The sequence below is a fragment of the Manis javanica genome, chromosome 11, assembly GCF_040802235.1.
Source record: "Manis javanica isolate MJ-LG chromosome 11, MJ_LKY, whole genome shotgun sequence".
In the NCBI taxonomy this organism is placed as follows: Eukaryota; Metazoa; Chordata; class Mammalia; order Pholidota; family Manidae; genus Manis; species Manis javanica.
In genome coordinates this window covers 94,586,848-94,610,155 of record NC_133166.1, presented here as the reverse complement: position 1 = coordinate 94,610,155, position 23,308 = coordinate 94,586,848, and the positions used below count along the sequence as shown (strand labels likewise).

Sequence of the window (23,308 nt, the reverse complement as noted above, 5' to 3'; positions counted from 1 at the left end):
CTGATTATATTATTTTTGAGAATCAAGAGAAACGTTTCAATTCCAGCAGGAAGGAATTCCTAATAAGGAAGACATTTTTAATAGGGGAAAGAGATGCTGAATCTGTTCTGGAATCTTAAAAACAAGTTGTCATTTTAAATCACTGAGGGCCACAGTCTTGCAGAAAGTTTCCAACGCTCTTGTCAAAATCAGATCTTCCTGCTCGACCTCACGTCCTCCACGTCTATAGCTTTCACTAGTTTCACATGTTGAACTGCTTTAACTCGGAAGTTCTCCTTGTAACTGGGAAAATATTCCCATCTGGCCCAGGAGCCTTCAGGAAGATAAACTCTCATCCAGTGTGCAGGTGGGAGGGTGGAGGTCAGCGGGGGATTCCGGCTGCGAAAGTAACAAGAAAGAGAGTTTACAAACGCACTGAAGTTCTGCTACATCTCATGTGTGGTGAGAGGGCTCGCCCAGTACAGCCTATCCCGTGCACGCTTTCTTCCCCTCCTCTGAGGGTTCGGTTCCCGCACCCTGGTGCCAGCGAGTTCCGCTGCCCCTGCGCGGCGCTCTGCGAGACTGGATGGGATCTGGCATCTGTCAATCCAGTATCTTGATGCGGAGGTGCGCAGGGAACACCGAGTTCAGACTGAGGTCCGAGGTCCTACCCTGCTGCTTTACCGACTAGCCCCCGCTGTCCCCAGCAAAGAGGTCTTGCCCCGAATCTAAAGGATTTTTCTTCAATTCCCTCTGCATCCCTACTTGCCCTCACCTTGCCCGGTGCCTTCCTAATACTTTTTGGTTTGGAACATTCTGCTGATCAGAGCTAGCTGCCCTGGTCAAGCATCCTTGGGGATGGGGTGCGGGTTGCTGGTGACTCAGTGACGCTTCCCCAGGCACAGACTGGAAGAGGCCAGCACCCTAATTACTGCCCCCACTCCAGGGGTCCCAGGGAGCCAATGGGGACACTTCTCTGTACAACCCTGGGGGGCCCAAGGGCAGGCGTTCGGGACCCGTGCCCCAGAGCTCGGTCCCCACTCTGTACCCCGACCTGGAAGGAGATGTGTTGAGGCCCAGTGTGCCAGACAGTGGGAGTGAAGACGCAGGGCGGTGGCGGGGCCAGTGGAGGGCCGAGAGGAGGAGAGGCAGCAGGTGAGACCCAGGGCTGTGCCCCGGGGCAGCGAGGCGGGCTGACGGGGACTTGGGAAGGGAGCACCGGGCTCGGGCGACACCGGCGAGGGTTGGGATAGGAGGGGTGCGGAGAGGCGAGCCCAGGCGGTGAAACAGGGTAGGGAGAGGAGGCAGGGGAGGCAGTTCCGACAGGAGCCTGCGAGCGGGGAGAGCAGCGAGGCTGGAAGGAAGACCCGCGGAGGGCGCACCGAGACCGTGCCGCCTCCACGCCCTCGGGGCACGGAGGGCTTCGCCGGGGGAGACGCACAAAGACATGCGAAGAGAGGCTGAGCCAGGCTCGCGCACAAAGACGCCGGGGCGCACGGCCGATCGGGCTGCACCGACCGCCCCCGCGCCGCGCCCCGCCGGGGCCGGGCCAGCGCCGAGCCTGGGGCGGAGCGCACGGCGGCGGCGGCGGCGGCGGCTGCGGGCCGGCGCGGGACCCGGGGCGCCCGCGCTCTCGGGGTGACCCGGGCCCGGCCGCAGGCGCGCGCGGGGGCGGCGGCGCCCGAGCCCAAGTTGGCCTCGGCCTCGGCCTCGCCCTCTGCCCAGCCCGCCGGTGTCCCCTCCTTCCCGCGATCTCGTTTCTTCTCACGCTCCCCCCCACCCCCTCCCGCGTCCAGCCCCGCTCTCCCCACCTTGTAAAACAAAGCCGGGGAAAATGCCTGCCCGTGCAGCTCGGAGCGCGCAGCCGGTCTCTGAATAAGAAGTGAGTACAATGGCGTGTTTGTAACAGCTTCAAGTCCGTCTTTTTCAAAAGCATTTTGAATGCTGCATGCCCCATGCTTCCCAGCGCTTCGCGGGAGAGACCTGGCTATAGAGCAGGAGGTGAGACCCCCGGGTGACCCCCCCCCTCACCCCCCAGCCACCTCCCGCCCCCTGCTTTCCCGCCGCGGTCTGTCCTGGGAGGGCTGCAGATCCCCTGCTGGCGGCCAGCAGACGTTTTCCACCTTCGTTTACCGTCCAAGGTGTTGGGTCAGGATCTGGGGTTGGAGGCAAAGCTGTCCTCGGATCCTCACTTCTGCTGCTTCTCCCCTCTCTCCCGCTGGTGCCCGGGGGTTTTGCATCTGCCCTGGGTAGGGGTTTGGGACAGCTGGGGGGAGTTTCCGAAGGAGGAGGGGGGTCAGTCCTTGGGAGTAGCCGGCAGGCAGGGCGCATGCTGACCCTGGTCCCACTTGTTGCCCGTGGCGTGGTGGGACAGGCAGTGGTGCTGAAAAAGCTCGTTGCTCTTGGTATTGAGTCATCAGCTGCCGCCAGGAGCAGAGAAGACATACCTGGGTGAGGATGGGAGACCAGGATTAAGAGGAGACTGTGATGTGCTGGAGGCAGAGCAGGACGTAGAGGTGGTGCTGAGACTTCGTGGAAGGGGCAAATCTTTGATTCCTTGTTCTAAGCGTCTCTTCCTGATTATACATCAAACGACGTGGAGATGGAAACCCAGAGGTTCCTCATGTTCCACCGAGAAGAAAGGCTGTTGTGTTTTATTTTGGTATTTGACCAATTTCTGTCCATTCTGTCTGCCAAATGTGCCTTAGATACATTTCTGTTAATTAAAACAAATAAGGCACTAGCTTAAAATAATTAAACTTCACCAGAAAATGTATTACCTTAAAACACACACACACACATCTTTAAAGAAAAAAAAATCTGTCCCCTGTCCCCAAAAGCATATAATGAAAATGTCTTAGTTTGGCACTGGATTTAGGACTGGGATTTGGGAGCATCAAGGTAAACAGTTCTACAGACTTAGGAGCCACTGACGTGAAAACTCAGAAATCTGAGAGCACAGGAACCTGAAGAGGAAAGGCTTGGAAAGCTTCCTTCAGAGAGAGAATGTGGAGTTTCTGTGTGCTTTTCTGTTATTTTTATTCCAAAAATGGCTTAATTTTAGATTATGACCTTTATTTTGCACTCAGACTCACTAAGCAGCTTGGAGGTGGGGTGCTCTGGCTAGATAGCAGATGACAGTGATTTTAGCTGTTATTAGCATTTCTATTAAAAAAAGTTTTTTTAAATTAAAGCATTACATACATATCAATTTGAGTGAAGATGGCTTTGTAAATATTGCATGTTAAAGGTGGCTGCTAGTTTGTGGCTGTTTTCAGAGCAGGTGTCTGTATCAGTGGGGAAATGTGTACATCCCTGTATATAGCAGGTTGCCCCATAGGAAACTGCTGTGATGAGCTGCACATATGTGAAGTCCCCACTTGGGTACAGTTACCTCATCAGAGCTTCATCTCTGTATCTCTTTAAAGTTGGAACCATTCAGAGCTTTGCTGGTTGAGAACCCTGTGTTATCTGCCATCATTGAACAACATGACTTATGTCTAATGCTTCAAGTAGCTTTGTTTGCAAAGCTTCTTTCTGCTGGGCAGCTGAAGATTTATTTTATGAACTAAAACTCTGCTCATCCTACATTTAACTCACAGTGGTGGTCAAGAGGGGAGGATAACTGGTCATGTGAAAATTGACACTTTTCATTCCCCTCTTCCTCAAGTAATTTCAGGTTCCTGTAGGGTATTTGGCTATGATTCCATAGGGATTTATTCTATACTTAACCAAAAATGTCTTTTAGATTAGGTTATCATTTTATCAGACCCATATTATATACACTAGGTCTGAAACAACTAGGGACCTAAGTTGATTGCTCTGCTTGAGTTGGTGGTTTAGGTCTTCCTATTTTTCGACTATTCCACTAACTCTTTTTAGTTCACTGTTGCCTTTCCAATCAAATATTCAGTAGTAGATGGCTTATTTTCCTCTTAGCAAGTAGAAGTCTGGTGTCAGTTTTTCTGAAAAGAAATCCATTAATGATATTTTTGAACAGCTGGGATGAATAATAAATGGATTTAGAGTCACCTCAGAGTATATGGGAATTTGTAAGAGAGCACGTAAATCTATTCTAATGGGGCAATTAGCTTTGGGCAGAGCATGTAGGGTCTAAGGTGTGAGATAAGGCTCTGCATTTTTTTTCTTGATGATGTTTGCTGTTGAAATGGAAGAAACCTGTCATGTACTGGCGTATCTAGAATTGTGCCAGAATGGGTAGCAATAGTTTTGTTTTTTAAAGATGTCAGAGATTGAGTAACAAAATATACAGAGTGCTTAATCATGAGCCCAGTTTGGAGGATAAACAAAAATAAATGATCAGGCTATTGAGTGGTTTATTGACCACCATGTTTTAGGAGAAAATCACTAATGTTCTACTTTGAGCAACAATGTTTGTATCACAAATTCACTTATGACACTAGTCTTTTATTATATTGAACTTTTAAATAAAAAGAGAGAATGTTCTTCACAGTGACTGTGGTACAGAATGTTAAGTCCTTGACAACCAGAATAATTTATGAGTGTTCATCATGAGTATTCAAGTATCTAGTCTAGTACCGTTGACTCAGGAGTTCAGTAAGTCTATGTACTTGTGTGGTGGACAGATAGAAATTTAGAAATTAATTAGGAAAACCTCAGGCATTCTTTTATTTTTTTCTTGTTCCATCTCCTTTTCTCCCCTCCCATCAAGAACCCCAATGGCAACACAGAGCTGAGACCCAGCCCCTTTCCCTTGAACCTGTATATGTGATCCTGGATGCACCCTCGTGGGAGGATTTCTGGTGTAGGTTCCTGAGCTCCCACCAGGACAGCAAACAGAGCTCAGTCAACCTTTGCAGACCCTTTAAAGAAGTCCATCCATTACCACTCTCACCATCTCCATCCTAACCTTCATTCTCTGTTGTCAGTGGCGGCACCTGACTTGCTGGATCCTAAATCTGCTGCTCAGAACTCCAAACCGAGGCTTTCGTTTTCCACAAAACCCACAGTGCTTGCTTCCCGGGTGGAGAGTGACACGGCCATTAATGTTATGAAATGGAAGACGGTCTCCACGATTTTCCTGGTGGTTGTCCTCTACCTGATCATCGGAGCCACTGTATTCAAGGCGTTGGAGCAGCCTCATGAGATTTCACAGAGGACCACCATTGTGATCCAGAAGCAAACATTCATTTCTCAACACTCCTGTGTCAATTCGACGGAGCTGGACGAACTCATCCAGGTAATGGCACAGAGTCGTTGCTCTGTTTCCTTTACGGGGGAAGAGGAAGAGCCTGGAGACAACTCAGCAGCCCAGTGAGGTCCTGATGTGCCTGTGGGGCCCCGGACCCCTTTGTGCCTTAGCATACATTTTCCGCAGTTACTGTGTCTCTTTTCTCCACGTCTGCCCTCTTTTCTTCTCATTTATTTCTCCCTCCCGCTGCTGTTCCTCCTTATCCTCTTCTGCTCCTGCTCTTGTATATTTCTGTGCTGTTATCTCCGTGATTTCTTTTCCTTTGCCCCGTCTTAGAGCTGCCAGTAAACACCCATGGACACGCGGTTACCTTGCCAGAAGCCCTCACTGTTAGATGTTCACTGCAGGGTGAGAAACACTACTGTGCAAAGAGAGGAAAACACAGGCCGAAAAATGCTTTAATCATGGCAGTGGCCATCATAAGGTACAAAAGATGAGTCTGTGGGGTGACCCTCTTAAGATGGGTACCCTACATGGTTAACATATTGCAACTCACTTCTTTAATCGAGCCGAAGTATATAATAACTCTTATAACTGCCATTTTTAAGTGTCTAAGAGGAAGTAATTATTCCTTCTCTAAACCCCAACTAAAAGCAATTTACTACTACGTAGAAAAATGGAGTTTTTGAATGCAAACTCATTTAGTGTTAATTTACTCTGTAATAGCAGAACAGTATTCTAGTGGAAAAACATTTTGTTTTAAAAGTCAATCACAAAATGATTTAAAAGTTTCTGTTAGGCTCCTTGGAGTTGGCTGTATTTTTGTGGCACTTTTTTTTGTGTGTATGTGTGTGAAATAACTCAGTGGTCAAACTAGAATCTTATCAAGAAGAAAGCCATAGAATTTTCTTTCACCAAGAGCTCTGATTGGTTGTTGAAAACATTTTAATTGTGCATATATTCATTTCCCATATTCATTTGTACACGTAATACTTTTCTTATTTGGGGTCAGTCAAATTGGGCTGATAATGATTAATCATCATCTGACCATGTTCTTCCTTAGCTTATATTTGGTTTTACATCATTTGAGTGAGTTGGAATACTAAAGGAGGGAAGAAATTATTACCAGTTTTAATCCAGTTCCTTATTCTAAGAACTTCGTATTCTTTCCTCTCCTATTTCCTCTTGCCACGGATCCCCAAACACTATCTCTGCCCTTCATAGCCCTCTCTATTTATGTAATACACATGCAAGTTCTCATTCACATTCTATGGAACGCTATCAAAACCCTCTGACCCTCTTTGGCTCCTACCACAGAAAGCACTTTTGCATCTCCCTATTTAACTTAAATTTTGAAGACTCCTCAGATATTTAGATATTGAATTCTCTACAATTTTTAGATGATCATGACATTTTCCGTATTCATGGTGAACCTGCCAACTCATATTGCCCCTGCCACCCCATTGCTTCTCCCTATGTAAGGTCACTTCCATTCCACTCTCTCTTTGTGTCACATAATCCTAAGAGATACTAAAAACCTTTGACAAATATCCCCTGTTCCCCTGGGTTTTAGGAGAAGAGCTCTAGGTTGTATTTTAAACTCCAGTTGAGTACTTTACTAAAGGTGTCATTTTGAACAAATAACTTTCTTCTCTAAGCCTTAAACGATCTGTTCGGAATGAGGAAAGATTACCAATCAACTAGGGTTGCTGTGAAGAGGAAAGAGATAATCCATGTAAAACATTTAGGTGCTTGACAAGTGTTAGGTTGTTTGCTATTGTAATTATTCTCCCACACTTCATACCCCCATCCCTTTATTGGGTTGAAGCATCTAATTCAGGTAGTTGGCAGTCTTATCACGTGAAGTGAGGTAGTTGGTCTTGGGTAGGAAAAAAATAGTGCCTGGAATCTCAGGACAATGCTGGAGGAGGCCCTGTGTGACCTTGAAGATAGTCCCATTCTTCAGGATGGTTTCAGATTTATTCAGAACTGCAAAAACAACCTGAAGGTCATGGCAGGTGGGGACAATCTGGAAGTGGGGACTGATTGTTTTTGCTATATTGTTTCTGGAATGGGTACAAACAGAGCTTAATAGATGACCTATTTTTTTTCTTCTTTCTGCCCCACACAGACAATCCATTTTAGCTTTATTAATATTTGCTGCTGGTTGATTACTTTTACTTCTTAAAAATCAGGTATTTTTGTGATCATTCGGTATTTTTCAGTATAGAAGTTGTCTATTGTATATTGTCGTATCACTCATCTGTATAACCCTATGGTTTTAATAAATAATTTTTTTCTCTTTGAACATAATTAATTCAGATAAGAGGAGTCTTTATAATGGCATAGCTTCAAGAATCCAGATCAGTGTTTAAATAGAGAGGAAGGCCAATGAGCCAGCAATCATATATTAGAGTTAAATTTCATTCATACAATTCTCATAAATTTCCAAGTGTTTTTCCCACATTTATTTTGCCATTTAAATATACCTTAAAACGTCATGAGTTGGTATATTAAGCAGTAATATCGCAGTGTTAAGGATGAAGAAGCCAAGACACAGAAGTCCCAGTGACTTATCCCGGGTAGGGTTATCAGGATGAGAGGTCAGGTCTTCAGAATGGTGATATGCCATTCTTCCTAGGAGTCTTTGCTCTTTCAGGACTGAGCTTCTTTCAGTGCTGAGAGGGGAAAACGGTTCAAGTTAGACGTTCAGTCCTATCACTGAAGGAGAAGGAAGTCTGGATTCCTTTTAGGAGGGGTAGGGAAGGATGAGGAAGTGGGCAGTCAGTAAGGCCAATGACGAATACAATTAATCTAATCTGGCTCCAGGCCCCAGGCTATTAATTACACCCCTGGATGGTTTGGGGTAACCTCATTCCAGGCTGTGATTGCATCACGGGGTGGGGGTGGTAAGGGGAGATACAGGGAAATGGGGCATTAAGGTGTGTGAGAGGAACTGCTTCTCCTGTTACATAGTCCCAGCGTGTGAGTTCCCTGTAAGTGCTGTTTTTGACATCAGCCCTACAAGGTGAGATTGAGGAGGGGGCAGAGATGTCAACATAAAGAGATCTTTTCTGGGCTGAAGCATTTTGAACACTTTGATTTTCAACTTCCATTAGATTTAAGTTAGTGTGATGTCAGTAAAGAAATGTATGGGAACACTCTTAACTTTCAGGAGTTATGAATGCCATTAACAATAGCCAAAATTTAATGAGCACTTACTATGTGGGAGGCCATGTGCTAACCTCTTACATGTATTACTTAATTCTCTTAAACAACCGTATGAGGCCAGTGCCTTATTATCTGTATTTAACTTCTGTGGAAACTGAGGCAGAGGGCGCTGCATTTTCCAGGAGTGCACAATGGTGGCGTGCACTGTTATTGAAACCTAAGGAGACAGATCCAGAGCTTATATTCTTAGCTTCTTTATTCACTGCACTACAAAAATGTAATAAACATTAAGTTTTCTGTAAAGTTCCCTGTTATTCTACGTATTAGAGTGTAATGATTGTCAAATTGTAATCTTCTATAGTGACGTAGATTATAGTGTCTCACCCTCTCTCCATATGCACGGGAGTATACAGCATGGATTTTAATATTCTGGACAACACTTCTTGGTTATCTCCTGTTTAAATGTGGAAAACTAGTAGAAGCATGGTTCCATTAGATATACCTGGTCTGCAGTCTAGTTATTTCCATGTTTGCTAAATCAATTTTGGGATTAAAAAGGTAGGGTAAAATCTATGATCTATACATTGATAATGAAAATACCTCATTGGGAGATTTGAGTTTTGTTTTCTCATTTGAGCCTCACCCCCTTGTGGAATAGGTAGGGAAGGTATTCTATCTGTTTTTGGGTGAAGAAACTGACACATTTGCACATGGCTGGTGGTGGTCTCAGGAATCTCTGGAGCTTCCTGCTGAGGGGATCATATTCTCTTTGCACTGTTCCTTCTTCGCAATTTGGTTTTTACCTCTTCATTCAATGGTGTCTATTGAGTATGTCCAGATGTTTTAGGTAGAAGGGGCATGGTGTGCTCCAATAACGAAATTACCTGAATGTGAGGGGCAGCAGTATGGCCTATGGTCTCACACCAGAGAGGCAGTCTTTCTCCTAGGCCTGTTCTTCTCCACCTGGAGTAGATGTGCCATTGAGGCCATTTGGTTGTGTACCAGGGCGTACATGGAACCACATGCCTTCCTAGAATGCCAAGGAACTAGACTTAAAAAAGTTGTTGTATATTAGCTCTATAATTATTCAGTCACTCAATACTATTTCTTGAATTCCTACTGTATGCATTGTCCAAGGCTCTGAATACAGTGGAGATAAAACAGATATAAATTCTTGCCCTTGGTGAGCTTTACATTCTACTGGGGGAAGATAATATGTTAGATAGTGGTAAGTCTCCAGAGAAAAAATAAAACAGTGAAGGGGACTAGGAAATGTCGGATGGTGTTGGTGATTAATTTTATGTAAGGTCCCTGGGGCAATTTCACTCATGAAGTGCCTTTGAAGTAAAAGCAGTGAGGGAACCAGCCAAGTGGCTGGCTGGCTGGGGAATCACACAGGCAGTCGGTCCATCAGCCCTCACCTCCCTGAGGTGAAAGCGTTCCTGGCATGTTGAGGAACAGCCGAGATGCGGGGAGGGAGTGGAAGAGGATGACGTCAGGCAGGTAAGTAGGGCCAAGCCCTGGAGGGCTCTGTAGGTTATAATAAGGACTCTGGCTTCTTGGTGCAGATGAGTGTCCTGCTCAGTCTTCTGTTTCGCCAGGGCCACTTCCAGCTGCCAAGTGGAGCCTAGCCTGCAGGAGGCCATGGGCAGAAACAGGGAGCAGTTACGAGGCTGTCGTGCTAAAAGTGATAAAAGGCGGTGGTGGTGGGGATTGGGACATATGGTCAGATTCTAGATTTATTTTGGAAGGAGAGCTGTGGGACTTTCTGAGGGTCAAGTAACTAAAAGAGAACAGTTTCTGCTTTCCTAAGATGGGGGTGGGGAGTATGGGATGACTGGTTTGTGGATGGCATCAAGAGCTTAGGTTTAGACATTGTGCTAACAGCATCCATTAGACAGGGTTCAATTACTGAAAAAGATTCAAGGACCCAAAATAACTGGGTGTATAACAACGGCACCCAAATAAAGACACACACCTCAGACAGAGCTGCATCACAGCCAGGGGGCAGGACAGGCCCCAGCCAGCTCCACTTGTCCTTCCTCTGCAAGACATGCCAGGACACCCTTCTCTCTTAGATCAAGAACCACCAAGGTGTGCGTGGGACACCGCCGAATGAGGGAGCCCAAAATGGAATGATGAGTGGAGTTTCTGATACCCCGCTGGTCACACAGGCGTTTTCTTGCATAAAACCCAGCCTCAGCGGCAGAGCTTTTCAGAAGTCTCACCAAGACCAGGTGCACATTGTCCGTCACACTGTTATCAAACAATAGTGCTGACCAGCTGGTACTGACCTCTTGAAAGTCTTCAGGACATGACGATAAAAGAGCGCTCTTGCCTTTACCTGGAGACTGTGCTGTGAGGTACGTCAGCAAAACAGCTCAGGCCAGCGCAGCCATGTTAAATTTGAGATGCCATTGAGGATATCCAAGTGCGAGGTTGTGCAGGAAATGTGATGTTTAGGAAAAATGATGCTGGAAATATGAATTTGGAGTTCAGGAAAGGAGTCAGGCTGGAGATATATCATTTGGAAGTCATTATAGAGAAGGCATTTAAAGTCAAGACATTGAATAAAATCACTTGGAGAATGAGTGCAGGTTGAGATAAGCAGCGATTCTAATATGATCCCAGGAGCACTTCAATATGTAGAAGATTGAGAAGGAGAAAAATCCAAGTTCACATGAATTTCTAATTTACGACCTAAGATTTCAAGAACACTTCTCTCATTTTAGGGAACTGTATCATTCTATGCCTCCAGACTTCTTAGAGTTTTATTTTCTTTGCCTTCAGGGACCCTTTAAATTAAAGAAACACTTGAGAAGTTATGTTCTGTAGACCCAGAAGCCATTGGAGGTGTTTAAATAGGGGAGCTCATTCATATTTTAGATAGTGGCTTTCTTGATGGCAAATGGGGTGGTTTGGTATATGAATAGCAGGCTTAGAGATGATCGTATGTGATAGTGAGTGCTAGTAAATGATTCTCTATACAGTGGTTTGGTAGTTGTCCTTCCAGTTTGAATAAGCACCTAGGTATATTAAATATTTGGCTTCAGTTTTGGAAAGCGTACATTCATCTTTTATCGTTTTATTTATGGACACAATAATATGTTATCCAGAAAGCATCTAAAAAGGCTTTTTTTCTCCTTAATCAATGATTTTATTCATCTTGTTCAACTTTTTGGACATAAATTTAGATTTTAGGAACACAACCATAACAAAAAAAAATAGCCTGAAAAATACCTAACCATCCCATAAATACTTGATGTCCTCTGGGTTAATTTCTGGAAAAAGCACTTTTAGACACCGTAATGTATAACCTTCTTGGAAGCATATTAGCCTAGGAGTTTTGGATTACTGACCAGATTATCTGGAAGCCATTTAAAGAACAGGGCTTCCAATGTCAAGAATTACCCAGGAATGCTGTGAGTTATAAAGGGAAATTAGGTACCAAGGGAGATGTAGAAGTCTTAAAGAAAACCTTGCCAATTTCCAGTTTTCCTAGGACTCTCCCATGTGCTACTTTCTTAGTGGAATAACTTAGGTTTGCCTGCCATCCCTGTCCATGTGTTCGTGCTGTCTTCAGTTTGGGAACGAAATGATTGAAATGCAAGTACTTTTTCACATGTAAGTACATCAAGTAACAATCGAGGCATTTTCATACCCTGTGTGGTACCAAGGGACATTTAAAAGCAGTGCCATAGTTCCCTTTATAAAAGCAGCTTTAAAAGGGATGACTTTACCCTGAGCATCATGACATTATGAAAAAATCTGGCATGGATCTAATATTCATAAACTTAATTTATCTAAACTGGTTAAATTTAACCAGATTTCAGTTTGTACTTTCTCTTGAGATAAGTGTCTTATATTCTACTCAAGGAAGGTTTTCTTTTCATTTGATTTTTTGTAAAATTACATCCCTTAAGTTTTAAGCCATTTGCCTTTTGTGAAGTTTGTGAACTAAGTCTCGTAATTCCTTCTAAAGAGAGGCGCATTGTCTTTTTTGTCTTTATCCCCTACTACATCTAGAATTCATTCTCGCTTGACTCCTTATGCTTTTATAACCCATGATACTGTGTGTCTGGGGTCTTTGCCTTTCTACTAGCCTTATTTTTTAATCTCTTCTTTAGCAACTAGAAGGTCCCATTAGTTATTTTACTTATCCTTTTTTTTGAACTGCCTTCTGCTCAGCTAAAACTTTGATAAGTGTTGATTAGAGCTGTGGGCGGTATTCCAGAACAGGAGGAATCATAATTTAACACAAGTGTGGCTTTCTGTTTTAATTCTTTCTTTGGCCTTTTTTTTCTTTTCTTTCTGTTCCCTCCCTGGCAATGCCGAGTATTTTGTATGTGACATTGTTGAATGATGTCCTCAGGCAAAACGTCCCAGTTGAATTCTTGAGGCTTCTTCTAGGTTCTTGAAAACACTATTTGAAAAGGGTAGGCTGGGTCATTTTCTCCCAAGTCCATTAGTGTTCACTTCATAAGGATGAGCCTCGACCGTCATTTGTACACCTCTTGACCCAAGCTAGTGAGATTTTAAAAATTGAGTTGAATAGTGGACATTTCACAATCTTAAAGATCATGGCGGTATTTTCACACCTCGATGTTTCCCTTTTTAGTGTTAAATTAGAACATTGCAGAATGGATACCTAGACTTACATTTATCTCTTCAAATATATATTTATCATATCTATATTTTTAGATACTTAAAACCTGTTTCTTTTAGGTCTATAACCAAACATAGCCATTTTCATAAGGAATCAACTTTTGTCAGTGTTTAGTAGATGGTCTTCTTTTCTTGACTATGTCCATTTTGTGACCTGACTTTTCTCTGTGTCCTTAACTTACTGCACTGCAATAGCTGTTTGATTGGCAAAGCCTGCTTTCTGTGTGCAGAACTGCTTTATTTTCCCCCATGAATAGTTAGCTTGCCTGTGTGTTCAGAAATAGTCTTTATGTGCTTTCACTTTGCTTTGCTTTTAAGTTTTCTCAAAAAACTCATTTATTTAGAAGTTATCATTGTATGTAAGTAAGAAAGCTGTAATTAGTGTATCCTCAGTGTGTAATATAATGGGTAAGAATGCCAATATTTGCAGCCTGCTAAGTTAAAAAGCATATACTCTTTTTAGGGGTGCCTAAGGAATCAACATTTACCAGAAGCTTATAGAAATATAATGCGTTCTCTGTTGATGTAGCAGTGAAGGGAGCTTTGGGAAATAAGTAAAGTAATGGATGTCAGGACTGTGGAAAAGGAGAAGCTCAGTAGATACCATCATATAACCACATGGCTTATATTGATGCACATTGAAGGAAAGAATCCTTAATTCTTTAACTTTCCATTTTTAGTGTCCCAACATAGTTTCTTGGTTATTGTAAAGTTCCTTTTCTATAGTCATGCATCTGTTCTCATTTTGCTAAAACTCAGAGGAATATGAGGATTCATCAAAAACTCGTAATTATTAAAACAGGACATGTTCCTTTTGAGCAAATGAAAAATTCTCCTTTCTCGTATCTATTATTCATATATTATAAAGGGTGATTTGAAAACATTTCGTTTAAGTGACAGATGAAGTAAAGTGAACCCTTTTCTTGGATGTCATGTGCTTTTAGCACCAGTGTGATTCTAATGGTACCAGGGAAGCAGATTCTGAGGTTCATTGGTGAAGAGGCAATGGTTTGTGTCCACTGAAGCATTTTGGTATCAATCTGAGAGCAGAGGTACCTCATTTGTTCTCCTCCAGGGGAGTCCTTAGGGAGGTTTTGTTAACCTAAGCATCGCTACACCGTGGGTCTGTGGTTCCCAGCATAGTGACAGTGTGGTCTGGGTTCACTGACAGGTTTCCAACCTAGGCAAACCCAAATGGACTGAGAAAAAGTGCAGTTATTAGCTGGATTTAGAGTTCTTACATCTTATTTTGCCCAGGCAACGTTTACCAATTAACTGAATATTTATTGAATGCCTACTATGTATCTGGCACAGTATGGGACTATGAGATTTTTTTTCTTTTCAAAATTATACTTTATAATAGATATTATTTTATATCTTTCTTGTCTCACTTTGCAATATATTATGCATATATATATTTAATTATGGAATTCTTTTGATGGATTTGCAGTATGCCATTTTGTGGACTGCACCATAGTCTTTTAAAACCATTCTCCTATGTCAGGGACTTAATCTGTTTCTATTTTTTTTATTTTGGTAAAAAACACATAACATGAAATCAACCCTATTAATTTTTTTGAGAGTACAGAACAGTATTGTTAACTATAAGCATACTATTATATAGCAGATCTCTGAAACTTTTTCAGCTTACATAGCTGAAACTCTATATTCATTAAATAACAACTCATTTCCATCCCCACTGTCCCCTGGCAACCACTGTTCTAATTTCTGCTTCTGTGAATTCGACTACTTTAGATACCTCATATAAGTGGAATCATGAAGTATTTGTCCTTCTGTGACTGGCTTATTTCACTTGGTGTAATGTTCTCATAGCTTCATTCATGTTTTAGCATGTGATGGATTTCCTTCTTTTATAAGGCTTAATAATATTCCATTGTTTATATATCCCACATTTTCTTTATCCATGCATCCATTGATGGCTACTTAGATTGTTTCTACTTCTTGACTGTTGTAAATAATGCTACAGTGAGCACCAGAAGGCAAATATTTATTTGAGATACTCTCTCAATAATTTTGGATAAATATTGGAAGTGGGATTGGTGGATCATAAGCTAGTTCTATTTTCACTTTTTGGAGAACATCCATACTGTTTGCTATAGCAGCTGCACTATTTTACATTCCCACCAATAGTGCTTAAGGGCTCCCGTTTCCCTAAATCGTTCCTAACACTTTTCCTGTTTTGTTTTGTTCTTATAATGGCCATCCTGACAGGTGTGAGGTGATATCTCATTGTGATTTTGATTTGTATTTCGCTGATGATCAGTGATGTGGAGCATTTTTTCATATACCTATTGGCAATTTATATATCTTCTTTAGATAAATATCTATTCAAGTCCTTTGCTCATTAAAAAATTAATTTTGTTTTCTGTTGAGTTGTAGGAGTTTCTTACCTATTTGGAAATTATTAAATATATGGTATGCAAATATTTTCTCTCATTCTGTAGGTTGCCTTTTCACTCTGTTGATTATTTCCTTTGCTGTGTGGAAGCTTTTTAGGCTGATGAAGTCCTATTTGTCCATTTTTAAGTCATTAACCCATGTTGAGTTGATTTTTGTGTATCATGTAAGGTAAAGGTCCAATATCATTCTTTTGCATGTGGATAACCGGTTTTCCCAGGACCATTTGTTGAAAAGACTATCCTTTACCCATTTGTTGTCTTGACACCCTTGCTGAAGATCATTTGACCATATATGAAAGGGTTTATTTCTGGTCTGTTGATCTGTTCATTGGTCTATATGTTTCTTTATACTAGTACCATGCACTTTTGATTAATGTAGTTTTGTAATATGTTTTGAAGTCAAGTAGTGTGAGGACTTTAGCTCTGTTCTTCTTTCTTAAAATTGTTTTGGCTATATGAGGTCCTTTGTAGTTCCATATGAGTTTTAAGATTGTTTTTTATTTCTGCAAAAAAATACCATGCAGATTTTGATGGGGATTGTATTGAGTATGTAGATCACTTGGGTGTAATATGGACATTTTAACAATACTATCTTCTAATACATAACACAGGATGTCTTGCCATTTATTTGTCTTCTTTAATTTTTTTCAGCAAATTTTGTAGTTTTCATTTTGTGATCTCCTTGGTTAAGTTTATTCTTAAGTAGTTCATTCTTTTTGATGCTATTGTAAATGGGCATGTTTTCCTAATTTCCTTTTTGTTCACTGTTAGTATAGAAACATAGTAATTCTTTTGTTGATTTTGTATCTTGCAGCTTTGCCAAATTCATTTCTTGGAAAAATGAATAGTTTTTCATAGAATCTTTGGGGTTTTCTATATATGAGATCATGTAATATTAACAGAGATGTTTTTACTTCTTCCTTTTCATTTCAGGTACTATGTTGAATAGAAACAGTGAGAGTAAGCTTCCTTGTATTTTTCGTGATCTTATTGGAAAAGGTTTCAGTTTTCCATTGCGGAGTATAACGTTGGCAGCGAACTTTTCATATATATGGCCCTTATTATGTTGAGATAATTTTCTTTTATTTCTAGTTTGCTGAGATTTTTTATCATGAACGGTTATTGAATTTTGTCAAATGCCTATTCTCTACCTATTGAGGGGATTGTGTGATTTTTAATATTTGTTTTGTTCATGCAATGTGTCATTTTGATTAATTTTCATGTATTGAACCATCCTTGCATCCCAGGAGTAAATCCTGCTTGGTCATGGTATATGATCCTTCTAATGTGCTGTTGAATTCAGTTTACTAGTACTTTGTTGGTGATTTTTACATCTATATACATAAGGAATATCGGCCTGTGGTCTTCATTTCTTGTGGTGTTTTTCTCTGGCTTTGGAATCAGGATAATGCTGGCACTCGAAAAAGAGTTTTGAAGTGTTCCCTCCTTTTCAGTTTTTTGGAAGAGTTTGAGAAGAATTGATGTTAATTCTTTAAATGTTTGGTAGGATCCATTAGTGAATCTTTAGTCCTGGGATTTTCTTTATCAGGAGGCTTTTGATGATTTCTGATTCAGTCTCCTTACTAGTTTAGATATGTTCAGGTTTTCTGTTTTCTTCATGACTCAGTCTTGGTAGATTGTACGTTTCTAGGAATTTATCCATTTCTTCTAGGTTATGTAATTTGTTCAGTATTATTGTTCATAGTGGTCTCTTATAACCCTTTTTGTTTTTGTGGCATTGGTTGTAATGTCTCCTTTTTCATTTCTGACTTTGTTGGAGGCTTCTTACTTTTTTTTCTTAGTCTAGCTAAAGCTTTATCAATTTCATTTCTTTTAAAAAACCAACTCATTTTTGCTGACTTTTTTGTTTTTCCTGTCTTTATTTCATTTATTTCTGCTCTAACTTTCATTATTTCTTTCTTTCTGCTAACTTTGAGCTTAGTTTACTCCTTTTCTAGTTCCCTAAGGTATAAAGTTAGGTTCTTTATTTGAAATTTTTCTTCTTTAATGACCGTATCTCCCAGTCATCTAGGGTGTGCTGGGTCCCATCAGTAGTCTGAGATAGGTAATACAGAAACCAGACCCTTGGGCAGCCCCTCCAAAATCCAGAACTTTATGTGTATGCTCCAGTTCTTTCCCTCCACAGGGATAAGCTGGGGAATGGGTGCCGCACTGTTCTGGGAGGAGAACTACGGTGAATGAGTGCCAGGGGTTTTCTTACCACCTTTGATGTGGCTGCTTTCATGTTCACATGGCATTCAGGAGCCTCTTAACTGGTTTCTGGATTTCTCACTAAGAATTGTTCTGTGCTTTGTTTAATTGGTATCTCTGTCAGGGCAGTAAGGTCTGGGGCTTCTTATTTCACCATCTTGCCAATGTCACTGCACTTGAGGATATGGGTTTTAAAGCAATGAGCAACTCAAGTAAAGTTCTTACAATTATAGAAACAATAAAGAAGCAAACTAATAAATATGAAGTAATTTCAAGCAATTCTAAGTGTTTTAAGAAAATAATATAGGTTGTGTCACAGAGAATCACTGCCTGGGTTAATTAAATTGGCAAATCAGAGAATCCAGATATTTTAGCATGAATCTGAAATATAATAAATAGGTATGCATAGACATGGGAATAATTGGAGGGAGGCATTCCAGGGACATTTTTGGTAGACAGGCCATATGACTAGAAGGAATGAATAAAGGAGGAATTTATATGAAAAATAAGTATAAAGATGTAACAGGGGCTCAGATCCTGTAGAGCCTAGTAAATCTGTGTCAGGGATCTTGGATTCCACACAGTGTGAGTTGCAAAACCATAAAAAGACTGAGTGGAGCAGGGACATGACCTGGCTTATGACTTAAAATGATCACTGCACTTGCCCCTTGAGGAATAGAATGCAGGCAGACAAAGGTGGGGACCTACTTCAAGAACCTGGTGGGAAGACGGTGGTGCCCTGGATAAGGACTAAAGCAGTGTATGGGATGCGACGTGATCAAATTGGGGTATTTCAAGGGTAAAGTTAACAAAATTTGGTGTGAGGTGTGAAAGAAAGAAGTCAAGGATGATTCTTAGGTTTGGGGCCTGAGGAACTGGAAAAATAAAGTTCCCAATCAATAAGATGGGAAACATTTGGGTGGAACAGGTTTTAGGGAGTTGCTTAGGAGTTTAATTTAGCATATGACTGGTTTGAGTTGCCTTTCAGATTTCCAAGCAGTGGGGTGGTCCAGGATGAAGAATACATTTGGGAGTTATCAGCATATTGATGATGTTTAAAACCTTATGCTTAAAGAAATTACCCAGGAGCATTGATGGATGGAGAAGGGCAGAACCATGGGCTCAAAGATGATCAGACAGCAGTCAGGGAAATTGGAAGAAAGGTAGAGACTTTGGTGTTTTATGAGCCAAGTGAAGACATGTTGCAGAGTGGGAGAGATTAGCTGTGTCAAATGCTGTTGCAAAGCTTACTGCCGTCATCATGACCTGTTACATGCACTCTATTTATATTCTATAATACATTCTATGATACACTATAATATATTCTGTAAATTCATGACAGTGATTCTGTATATACTTAGAAATCGGTAAGCACAGAGTATGCTATAATTATTTCTTGAGCAGTTAGAATTGCATTAGACACACAGGTTGTAGGGTACACAAACATGTAAGACAAGGCCTGATGACCATTTAGGATTGTCATACACATGTGGATAAAATAAATAGGATGTTCACCCAGCTTCAAAGTTATGAATGGATTCTTTTTTAAAAAATTCATTTATAAATATATTTATTGTTTGGAACTTTTAGAGTGTTTTTTTACATAGGATACTATTATAAATGATAACTATGTCTAAAGCTAGGGTAAGTTTTAATATAGCTAAACTGTACCACCAAGACCTGAGACTGATTTGCCTGGTCAATTTATCACCGTTTTTAGTCATTTTGAACTAGTGATTCATTTAGCCTCTCTGCCTCTGCTTTTATGGAAGATAAATAAAAATGTATCTGATTTCTGTTCAGTGATACCATATTGATAACAATCAAAAAGTGAATTTTTCATGAGATGGTGAAGAACCTTAGGTTTTGTGCTGCTGGTTCTAAACAGTTACTTGAGGGGAGGTGGTCATCTAGGGCACACCCAAAGGTTCAGAGCAGGTAATTGAAAATGAAAAAGTCAGTGAGATTCAAATGTATTCGGTCATCTCCTGATGCCAGCACCCTTTCCCTCCAGGCCTCCTCTGTATTCTCAGGAAGTTTCTTGCATTTTGCCCTTTCTCTCTCCCTGCCTAGTTTAAACATAGACCACTCATTCCACCAGGGTAAGTATTTTCTTGATTTGGGGGCTTTGAGGGCATAAGTAGGATCACTAAGGATGTTTGGCCTATCTTGATACATCTCTGGGCATTAGATCCATCCTCCACTAACGACTTTCCTGGGAATGGCATCTTCATTTTCTGGGTCTCTGAGCAGAGAAGACCCACCAATATCATGTTTATCATGTGGATTTTAGGGCATCTCCCTTTTTATAGGCATCTGTGCTCCGAAATGCTCTTGGGATCGGTGTCCTTGTGCGAAGGAAGATGAACAATACAGTGAATGTGGGTGACTAACGTAGAAAGCATGAGGAAAGATGCCAGGCTCAGTTTCAGTGCTGATGGCTATGGTGTGACACTCTGAGGTCAGTCTGAGAGGTGTCTGAGGGAAGCATTGAATTGGATTTTTGTGCAATAACTACTGGACAGGTGTCAAAGGGTAGCTCCATCATTCCTGTTGGCCTGAAAAAGTGTAAAAAATGCTTTCAGGGTCCTGTTTCTCAACAAAATGGATTTCAACCAACTCAGTATTTGCTAATACTAGTGAGTGTATGGGTGTGTCATTGAAAAACATGGGGAAACTTGCAGAAAAGCTAAGAAGCTAAGACAGGTTGACTATGAATCACTACCTTTTGGGAAGTCATTCGTGTATTATTTTTACTGTCTTGATTTGGTGACACTGAGCAAAGAAATATAAACATACTAAGCAGTTTTGCACGACTTCCTTTTTCTGCATAATGTTAGCAAATCATTAATAAACTTATTTTGCAGTGTATTAAGAAATTTTGTCTGGAACCTGAAAGCACAGAAATTTCTTGTAGGCATATTAATGACAATGAGTCAACTCAGTTGAAGTAAGAAATACATAAATTTTACAAGTGTTGGGGTGTGCTGAAACAGAAAACTATTAGAATATTATTGGAATGTTTTAGTGTTGTGATATTTTGCCTTTATTGATGACTAATTTAGGTTGTGGGAAGTTTGATTTATTTAAATAGAAATTATGTTAACCAGTCACTTGCATGGGTGTACATGTGTATACAGAGCCTGAGATTTTCAATTCTTACTATGATCTTTTAGTTACATATTCCAGAAGGACAAGACAAAATTCATTTGTTTTTTTAAACTTATAATAAAATAAATTGCCTTTCTGTGGAATGATTTCCCTATTTTCATGGGCTTACTTTTATGTAGGTATAAAACATTTTTTTCTCTAAGCTTGTATCTCTTATGGAAATATAGGCTTTAATGTACTAGAAAATCATATGAGCAGAGGTCAGTGACATTCTACTGAACACACCAACAGAATCTCCAAATTTGGGAATTCTATGGTTATATGTAATTGATAGAGTAAAACTCCCTTTGTTCCATTTTGAGATTATTTTTTTTCATCAGTTTGGAACTTTAAGTCTTAAAAACAGTGCATGAATAAATGTTGGTTAGTGTGGTATGCCTTCAGCAAAATGGTTTAAGAATATTGTCTTAGATGCTGTGTCTCCTTGATCGAAATCTTCTGCCTACTCCAATCCTATTTTTTTAAATTTTATTTTGGTATCATTAATCTACAATTACATGAAGAACATTATGTTTACTAGGCTCCCCCCTTCACCAAATCCCCCCCACATACCTGTTCACAGTCACTGTCCATCAACATAGTAAGATGCGGTAATATCACTACTTGCTTTTCTGTGTTGCACAGCCCTCCCCATGCCCCCCCACACTATACATGTTAATCGTAAGGTCCCCTTTCTTTTTTCCTGCCCTTATCCCTCCCTTCCCACCTGTCCTCCCCAGTCCCTTTCCCTTTGGTAACTGTTAGTCCATTCTTGGGTTCTGTGCTTCTGCTGCTGTTTTGTACCTTCAGTTTTCTTTTGTTCTTATACTCCACATATGAGGGAAATCATTTGGTACTTATCTTTCTCCACCTGGCTTATTTCACTGAGCATAATACCCTCTAGCTCCATCCATGTTGTTGCAAATGGTAGGATCTGTTTTTGTCTTATGGGTGAGTAATATTCCATTGTGTATATGTACCACGTCTTCTTTATCCATTCATCTACTGATGGACATTTAGGTTGCTTCCATATCTTGGCTATTGGAAATAGTGCAGCGATAAACATAGGGGTGCATCTGTCTTTTTCAAACTGGAGTGCTGCATTCTTGGGGTAAATTCCTAGAAGTGGAATTCCTGGGTCAAATGGTATTTCTATTTTGAGCATTTTGAGGAACCTCCATACTGCTTTCCACAATGGTTGAACTAATTTATATTCCCACCAGCAGTATAGGAGGGTTCCCCTTTCTCCACAGCCTCGCCAACATTTGTTGTTGTTTGTCTTTTGGATGGTAGCCATCCTTACTGGTGTGAGATGGTATCTCATTGTGGTTTTAATTTGCATTTCTCTGATGACAAGCGATGTGGAGCATCTTTTCATGTGTCTGTTGGCCATCTGAATTTCTTCTTTAGACAACTGTCTATTCAACTCCTCTGCCCATTTTTTAATTGTATTATTTGCTTTTTGTTTGTTGAGGTGTGTGAGCTCTTTATATATTTTGGATGTCAACCCTTTATCAGATCTGTCATTTATGAATATATTCTCCCATACTGTGGGATACCTTTTTGTTGTATTGATGGTGTCCTTTGCTATACGGAAGCTTTTCAGCTTGATATAGTCCCATTTGGTCATTTTTGCTTTTGTTTCCCTTGCCCGGGGAGATATGTTCAAGAAGAGGTCACTCATGTTTATGTCTAAGAGATTTTTGCCTATGTCTTTTTCTAAGAGTTTTATGGTTTCATGACTTACATTCAAGTCTTTGATCCATTTCGAATTTTGTGTATGGGGTTAGACAGTGATCCAGTTTCAATCTCTTACATGTAGCTGTCCAGTTTTGCCAGCACCATCTGTTGAAGAGACTGTCATTTCCCCATTGTATGTCCATGGCCCCTTTATCAAATATTAGTTGACCATATATGTTTGGGTTAATGTTTGGAGTCTCTATTCTGTTCCATTGGTCTGTGGCTCTGTTCTTGTGCCAGTACCAAATTGTCTTGATTGCTGTGGCTTTGTAGTAGAGCTTGAAGTTGGGGAGTGAGATCTCCCCCACTTTATTCTTCCTTCTCAGGATTGCTTTGGCTATTCGGGGTCTTTGGTGTTTCCATATGAATTTTTGAACTATTTGTTCCAGTTCATTGAAGAATGCTGTTGGTAATTTGATGGGATTGCATCGAATCTGTATATTGCTTTGGGCAGGATGGCCATTTTGACGATATTAATTCTTCCTAGCCAGGAGCATGGGATGAGTTTCCATTTGTTAGTGACATCTTTAATTTCTCTTAAGAGTGTCTTATAGTTTTCAGAGTATAGGTCTTTTACTTCCTTGGTTAGGTTTATTCCTAGGTATTTTATTCTTTTTGATGCTATTGTGAATGGAATTGTCTTCCTGATTTCTCTTTCTATTAGTTTATTGTTAGTGTATAGGAAAGCCACAGATTTCTGTGTGTTAATTTTGTATCCTGCAACTTTGCTGAATTCCGATATTAGCTCTAGTAGTTTTGGAGTGGAGTCTTTAGGGTGTTTTATGTACAATATCATCTC

The 23,308-nt window shown here is 40.8% G+C and overlaps 2 protein-coding genes across 3 annotated transcripts in view; one reads left to right on the top strand and one right to left on the bottom strand.

The window, feature by feature from the left end:
- Positions 1 to 753: 753 nt before the first annotated feature.
- Positions 754 to 2,399, bottom strand: LOC140844474 (uncharacterized). Its single transcript, XM_073216923.1, has 2 exons — positions 2,113 to 2,399; positions 754 to 1,966 (listed from the first exon to the last, which is right to left on the bottom strand). Exons 1-2 carry the CDS (start codon positions 2,308 to 2,310, stop codon positions 908 to 910), a joined length of 1,257 nt encoding a protein of 418 aa, XP_073073024.1. The 5' UTR covers positions 2,311 to 2,399; the 3' UTR covers positions 754 to 907.
- KCNK2 (potassium two pore domain channel subfamily K member 2) overlaps positions 1,740 to 23,308 on the top strand; it is a 127,638-nt gene continuing 106,069 nt past the window's right edge. The window contains exons 1-2 of one of the 2 annotated variants that reach the window (XM_073216922.1): positions 1,740 to 1,861; positions 4,890 to 5,200. In XM_073216922.1, coding sequence (XP_073073023.1) covers position 1,861; positions 4,890 to 5,200 — 312 coding nt within the window. In that variant the 5' untranslated portion in view covers positions 1,740 to 1,860. Of the gene's footprint in view, positions 1,981 to 4,889; positions 5,201 to 23,308 lie in introns of both variants that reach the window. The other variant, XM_017650883.3, reaches the window with a different exon arrangement.

Bases quoted from the DNA above. Each gene is read 5' to 3' on its own strand.
- LOC140844474 (XM_073216923.1), bottom strand. From the start codon at position 2,310: ATGCGCCCTGCCTGCCGGCTACTCCCAAGGACTGACCCCCCTCCTCCT. The intron at 1,967-2,112 runs GTAAACGAAGGT...CCTGCTCTATAG, and splicing joins CTGACCCAACACCTTGGACG to CCAGGTCTCTCCCGCGAAGC.